Source organism: Juglans regia, chromosome 4 (genome assembly GCF_001411555.2).
Source record: "Juglans regia cultivar Chandler chromosome 4, Walnut 2.0, whole genome shotgun sequence".
In the NCBI taxonomy this organism is placed as follows: Eukaryota; Viridiplantae; Streptophyta; class Magnoliopsida; order Fagales; family Juglandaceae; genus Juglans; species Juglans regia.
Window position 1 is genome coordinate 20,088,404 of NC_049904.1, and position 7,077 is coordinate 20,095,480.

The 7,077-nt window shown below is 36.8% G+C and overlaps 2 protein-coding genes across 2 annotated transcripts; both read right to left on the minus strand.

The window, feature by feature from the left end:
- Positions 1-15: 15 nt before the first annotated feature.
- LOC109005482 (putative leucine-rich repeat receptor-like serine/threonine-protein kinase At2g24130) lies at positions 16-1,725 on the minus strand. The gene is made up of 2 exons (XM_035689214.1): positions 505-1,725; positions 16-150 (listed from the first exon to the last, which is right to left on the minus strand). Exons 1-2 carry the CDS (start codon positions 1,723-1,725, stop codon positions 16-18), a joined length of 1,356 nt encoding a protein of 451 aa, XP_035545107.1.
- A 144-nt stretch (positions 1,726-1,869) lies between these two features.
- On the minus strand, positions 1,870-6,755 carry LOC118348191 (receptor kinase-like protein Xa21). The gene is made up of 2 exons (XM_035689215.1): positions 6,164-6,755; positions 1,870-2,495 (listed from the first exon to the last, which is right to left on the minus strand). The coding sequence occupies exons 1-2, from the start codon at positions 6,753-6,755 to the stop codon at positions 1,870-1,872; spliced, it is 1,218 nt and encodes a 405-aa protein (XP_035545108.1).
- Positions 6,756-7,077: the final 322 nt, after the last annotated feature.

Genomic DNA, 7,077 nt, shown 5'->3' on the forward strand with positions numbered 1-7,077 from the left:
TATTCTCTCACAAGATTAGCGTCTACTAATATCTTTGAGAAACTTCAATTTGATCTTGTTGAGTGTAGCTAAGACATTTTCTATACCAATCCTCTGTTCAGGCGAGTCGGCACAACAACGCAAAGCCAATCCCATGGTGGATAGCAAACACTCGTCCATTGCAGCATAATCATTTTTGTTACTTAACAAACTGGCATCAACAACTTCAAGTACAGAACGAGCTAATGAATCTTGTACCAAACTCTTCAAGCTCATTTTTCCGGTAAACATATCCTCTGTGGGCTTCTTTCTTATGAAAGTTTCCATCAATAAAATGCCATAACTATACACATCTCCCCTTGTAGAAACAAGTCCTTCAGATCCATACTCTATAAATATGTTACAACTTATCATGAGAAAATATAATTATATGGTACTAAAGTGAGAAAGGTCAATACATTTCCAAAAGAGAACAATATCATGTGTTTATATGAGAGTACTAGAATGGTAAACATGGAACTTAACCTCACCTGGTGCCATATATCCAATTGTAGCGAGAGTCATTGTTTGTGTTAGAGAAACTCCATCACCAAGGAGTTTGGAGATGCCAAAATCAGCGACATGTCCAACCATATCTTCATCTAATAAGACATTGGTAGGTTTCAGATCACAATGAACAATAGGCGTTGTGTAACCAAGATGAAGGTATTCTACTGCTGTTGCCACATCAATCATTATGTTTAGCCTTTGTAACATATTCAAGCGATGGTTTTCGGAGTACAACCACATATCTAGGTTCCCATTAGGCATGTATTCTAATACCAAGGCTTTCAAGTCCATGTTACAACAAGCGGTAATGATTTTGACAAGATTCCGGTGACGAATATTGTGTAACACCTCACATTCTCTATGAAAGCTTTTGAATGGCCCCTCCACTTGCAAATTGAAAACTTTTATAGCAACAATTGTACCTTCTAAGAGTGTTCCTTTGTAAACAAACCCAAAACTCCCTTCTCCAAGTAACTTGTTTGCACTGAACCCTTCTGTTACTCGAATAAGTTCTTGATGTGAAATTCTCCTCCATGTTGCTAAAGGTATTGAATTTGTGTCATGTGACAATTTAGCATTCCTTTTATGGCGTCTTATTGAGAAAAATACAAGACACACTCCAAGTACCATTAACCCCACTGCAATTGACACATATTTCAGTATTCGCATTCCTATGGCGTTTTTTCCTTTGCATGGGGGGACTTGCATTCGAGCCTCACCACAAAGTCCATTGTTTGAGATGAATGATGTAGCTAGGAAGTGTACAAACTGTCCTCTTGAAGGAATTTCTCCTCGTAGTTTATTGAATGACAAATTTATATATTTCAAGTATGAGAGTTCTTCTAAGGACTTGGGAATCTCTCCATATAAGTTATTGTAGGAAAGATCTAGAACCTCTAAGCTTAGCAATTCACCAATAGATGTAGGAATTGAGCCATCTAGTCGATTGACTGCCAAAGATAGATTCTCAATACTTTTTAGCCCACCAATTGCAACTGGGATACGACCTGTTATTTGGTTTTTTGACAAATCTAATGCTCTCAAGACATTCATATTCCCAATATCTAAAGCTAGAGGGCCATTAAGATAATTTGATGATAAATCAACCAACAAGAGATCTTTAAGCCTCCACAAGTTCAAAGGAATTGAAGAAGTTAATTGGTTGAAACCCAAGTCAAGAGTTCTTAATGAAGTCATGTTATCTATGCATGCAGGAATGTGTCCATAAAGCTCATTACCACTTAAACTTAGTGTATTCAACCTTCCTAAATGGCAGAGCGTATATGGGATTGAACCTTTTATTCTGTTACCATAAAGAAACAAACCTTGGAGCTTGTCCAATCATCCAATTGTAGTTGGAATAGGTCCTCCCAGTTCATTGTGGTTTAGGGTCAAATCAATCAAGCTACTTAAATTGCCAATCTCTTCTGGAATGTTGCCCTTAATATTGCAGTCATGTAATCCAAGTCTTTGAAGAGAGGTTGAGAGGTTCCCAATTGAATTGGGAAGGACGTCATTCAAGTGACTTTTGGCCAAAGAAAAAAGTCTGAGAAATTTGCAACTCGACAAAGAAGAGAAAATGCTCCCAAGTTCTCGAGACTGAATTGTCAACTTATTATCTCCGAGGATCAGCGCCTCGAGGAACCTTAAATTACCAATTGCTTTTGGAATTGAGCTTGAGAATGAGTTATCACCCAAATCTAATATGATGAGCTGTGAAGCATTGAGAATAGAGTTGGGAATCGTTCCACTCAGTTCATTCCCATGAAGAGCAAGGACCTGGAGATTATGAAGAAAAAGACCCATATTTGATGGAAGGTCACCTGAGAGATTATTGAATGCCATCTTAATATTTCGTAAAGTTGAGATATTGAAGATCTCATACAGAATTGGTCCAGAAAAATAGTTCGAGTAAATTGCGAATTGCTCTAGTTTTTGCAGTCTTCCAATTTGACTCGGTATTGCACCTGCACAAGCATCATGTGAATAATAATTTGTATATATGTTTATTAAAAAAGGTTCATATAGTGAATCATACAAGTTAGCTGCAAATCATTCCTATACAAAAAAAAATGTCAAACAAATATAGCGTTGACCGTAAACAGCCCAAGACATATAAGAACATAGATTTAAAATATTAAGGTCGAAGCGGCACTTTAATTTATTTAACAGTTGAGTTGGCTATGTTTAAGGAATGGGGTTAATTAACTATGAATTAGGAATGAACAGAACCGACGAATCCGGCTGCCAGATTCCAAAATCGGCAGAAACTAGTGGAGAATCATGTTCAAACTCATTAATCAGCCGATTATATATATATGTTTATTTTATTTTTATAGACCTAAAATTCAGATTTAATTTTCGGATCATGGTGAAACAAAGTCATTCCTGTAATAACCGGGCTTTAGGCCCAGCCCCTTTGTTTTGGTCGGATGCACGAAACCCAGCCCACAAACTTGTTGAGTGACGAATGGCGTCGTTTTGGGGAGGGATTAATTTCCCTTTCTGCTTTGCACTGTTTTTCTTCTTTCGCTAGCTTCCTCTACAGTTTTCTACGATTATTTTTCCCTTCCCGTGCAATTGCTTCCCACATCTCCATGATTTTATTTTCAGTTCCACGCAGACTTGTGGTTCATCCTTGGCAGGCATATCTGGCTCCATGGGTTTCGATTTTCTGGTTCTTCGAAGGTGAGCCATCGTCCTCTCTCTCGTCCTCTGTTTTCTTCTTCCTATCTTCACAGCAATTTGTTAGTTATTCTCCTCCCTTCCGTTATTTCTTTGTGCTTAGATGACTTTGTAAATTTTCTTCCTTTGGGTTTCGGTTGTGCAGTTTTTTTTTTTCGTGGGTCTTGATAACCTTGGAGCCTTGTTTCAGTTCTTCCTCTGGGTCTTCACTTTCGTTCGGTAACTTCTGCCCCTTTCATTGATTTTTGTCTCTCTTAATTCTTACTTGTTGTTACGCAGACCATAAATTGTTTTATCTCTTTCCTCAGTTGGTCTATCGCACACACACACACGCTGCTTTGTATGGCCGTGCATTACACTTAGTCAAATTTCCCCTTTGCGCAGACCATTAGTTTCTTTCAGTAGAAGATGTTGTGACTTTTATTTTGAGTTGATGTATTTTAATTGTTGGAGTAGTGGAGTGTGTTGGAATTATGGATGTTGAGGAGTATAATTTTGGGTGTTTTGTGAGTCGGTTTTTGAAGTATTATTTGAGACTTTTTGGTGTAAAATGATGGGTGTTTTGGAACTAGTTGTATTGAACTTTTGTGCAAGTTTTGAATTGTTGAATGATTAGAGTATTGATGCGTGCACTGAAATTGTTTTATTCGAAGGTCGGAAGTGAAGTTTGGGCTGGATTATGTTTTAATTATTGGAGTTGCTGTGGTTGGTTTTGGAAATAATTATAGTTGGTTTGGTGTTAATAGAAGGTGGTGGCTGTTTTGGGTTTTAAATGCGAATGGTTTGAAGAGAGAGTTGTTCGAGTTTAATTGTTAGGATAGTTATCGAGCTGTGAAGGGACTGTTTTGATTTATTACTCAATAAATAGCAGTCTACTAGATTGGTTATTAAATGGTGGATATATGTTCTTTTGTTTAGGTGGTGTTACTATTAGAGTTCCGGCTCAAAGTGTTGATAATACAAAGAAGTCAGGTAAGCGGGGTTCATATACTAGTTTTGCATAAAACAAATAAAATGAGGTTGACTTTGAAAATAAATGTGTTTATTTTTTTTGAAAAGAGATGATCTGAAAACAACCTCAGATGTTTATTCTGCATATGCATAAATTCTATATAAGAGAAAGTGTTTTTCTGTCACGACTGGTGTAGACATGAGCTAGTTTTGTGCACTTTATTTCTGAACTATATAAAAGAGCGAATATGAAAATCTAGAAGTTTTGTTATGAACAAATGAGAATATTTTGTTTATGTTTATCTCGAACATGTGAAATGATATAAAGCTTTTCAGTATTTTGTTTTGAAATGATGTGTCATCTGAAAACCTTAGCATGAAGTTCTGATTCTGTATATGATTGTAATCGGATTTTCGATGAAATCTGTTCTATTTCTGTTAAGGCCCAGCCACGGGTATAATGGTGGTTTATAACCCTACCACGGGGGTGAAACATGGTATACGGCCCAGCCACGGGTATAATGGTGGTTTATAATCCTACCACGGGGGTGAAACATGGTATACGACCCAGCCACGGGTATAATGGTGGTTTATAACCCTACCACGGAGGTGAAACATGGAATATGGTCCAGCCACGGGTATAATGGTGATTTATAACCCTACCATGGGGGTGAAACATGGAATATGGCCCAGCCACGGGTATAATGGTGGTTTATAACCATACCACGGGGGTTAAACATGATATTGTCCCGATGTGATACTAAATGATGATATGATTATATTGTTTCAGTTTAGAAATGCCAACGGATTTTCTTTTTGGAATAAGTTTATTTTTCTGGAAATTTCGCTCTGATGCTTTTGTACAAAGTTTTGTTTCTGCATTCTGAAAGTAAATGTTTTGTTCTGCTTATCAAATGTTATAAATGCTCATGTTTACATGCTACTATATGCTCTCTGCTTGCTGAGTTGTTGATAACTCACCCCGTTAATCTTCATAATATTTCAGATGACATCGATGGTTCAGCTGAGAATCAGTATTAGAGTCTATGGAGAAGATTAGCAGTGAATTGTTGTTGGGTATCTCATGATATTAGTGTTGATGTTGGAGGTTAATTATTTTTCTTAAGTTTGATTCAATGGATTTAGACGGTTTATGGAGACTTATGTTAATGTTATATTATTTCTAGTTGTTATTTGAGACAAGAAAAAGAGTTGATTTCATTTGGGTTGTTGGATTGAATATTGGATAAATGAGTCTATGTGGTTTATTTAATTGAAGTATTTACGTTTGATTTGAGATTTGAAAAAATATATATTCTTGAATTTGGAAGTACTCTAGCCTTGTTAGAGTTGATTATCAGGTTATATGAATTAACTCTCCAGACCCACGGGGACGGGACATTACAATTCCACTGTCAAGTACTACTAGTTATTGATTTCATGTGCAATTAATGGATAAAAGTATTTTCCTCGGTTTTTCTTTTTTAAAAAAAGTCCTATTTCTTAATGAAAAATAAGAAAGAATGATGTTCAGAAAGAAGCATTAATATACATTTTATTTTCCTAGACTACAGTAAAATCTTTTAGTTTCCATGCACATATCATGTTGTGGAAAAATATTTTTCTGCTTTCAATTGAAAAGGCGTACTTAATATATCAGATACGATATGTCATAAATCATGCATACTAAATCATTGTTGATACCTCCATGTGTATTTCGCTAAAACAAAACTAATTATGAGCATACGTACCTTCAAACTTGTTTTGGCCAAGAAATAAGTACGTAAGCATAGTTAAATTTCCTATTTCTGGGAGTAGTCTTCCTGTGAAATTATTATTCCACATATCAAAATATTGCAGTTGTGTACACTTCAACAACGAGGATGGAATTGTACCTGTGAAACATTTAAGATCCAGAAATTAATTTTGGAGTTTGCAAACCAACGTCTAAACAATATAATATATAGTCAACCGATCATTTAAACCTAAACATATGTACCTTCAAAGTTGTTATGATAAAGGAACAACGCTGTAAGCATGGTTAAGTTCCCTATTTCTGGGAGTACGCCAGAGAAATGGTTATGGGCGACGGAAAGAAATTGTAAGTTGGGAAGATGATCAAACATATACGTCGATAGTCCACCAGATAACTCGTTATTACCGAGGTTAATGTATTGTAGTGAAGACGCATTGAAGAAAATGGAGGCCGGCATTGGACCTGAAAGCTTATTTGAGTAGAGGACAATTTGTTGCAAAGTAGGCATCTTGAATATAGAGGACGGTATGGAGCCTGAAAGCTGGTTATATGCAAGATCAATCTGCTGCAATGACGATATGTTAGATAGAGATTGTGGAATACTACCTTCGAAATTGTTACCATTGAGAAACAATATTTGAAGTTTGTTTAGCAAACCCATCCATGGTGGGATTTCTCCGCTGAATTCATTATAACTCAAGTCTAGGAATTGCAACCGAAAAAGACGGGACAACTCATTTGGCAATGAACCATGAAAACTGTTGTTGCCTATGCTTAGACTAACCAAGAACGAAAGATTTCCAATCTGCGGAGGAATGGTACCTCCAAGGTCCATGTAGGAAAGGTTTAAAGCTTTGACTCGGAGATGTTTAGAACCACAGGTAGCACTGACCCAAGTGCAAATAGGAGTGTTGTGTTGAGGAATAATCCCACATTGACTGTGGACAAGGTCTTGGACATGTTTATAAGCAATGAGCAATCCTCTCTTATACAACCGGTTTTATGAGATGAGTTAGGCCCATGAATTTCATCATGGTATCAGAGCCTGCCACAGGACGAATGTGGGCCTACACTACTTACCCCGTGACAAGGACCAGAAAAAATACTGGCCTGCACGTGAGGGAGGGTGTTGAGGAATAATCCCACATTGACTGTGG

Coding starts and splice junctions, on each gene's coding strand:
- LOC109005482 (XM_035689214.1), bottom strand. CDS start 1,725: ATGACTTCATTAAGAACTCTTGACTTGGGTTTCAACCAATTAACTTCT. Junction 151..504: donor GATATATGGCACCAGGTGAG/GTTAAGTTCCAT, acceptor GCAATGGACGAG/TGTTTGCTATCCACCATGGG.
- LOC118348191 (XM_035689215.1), bottom strand. CDS start 6,755: ATGGACCTTGGAGGTACCATTCCTCCGCAGATTGGAAATCTTTCGTTC. Junction 2,496..6,163: donor TTATCATAACAACTTTGAAG/GTACATATGTTT, acceptor ATGCTTGTGCAG/GTGCAATACCGAGTCAAATT.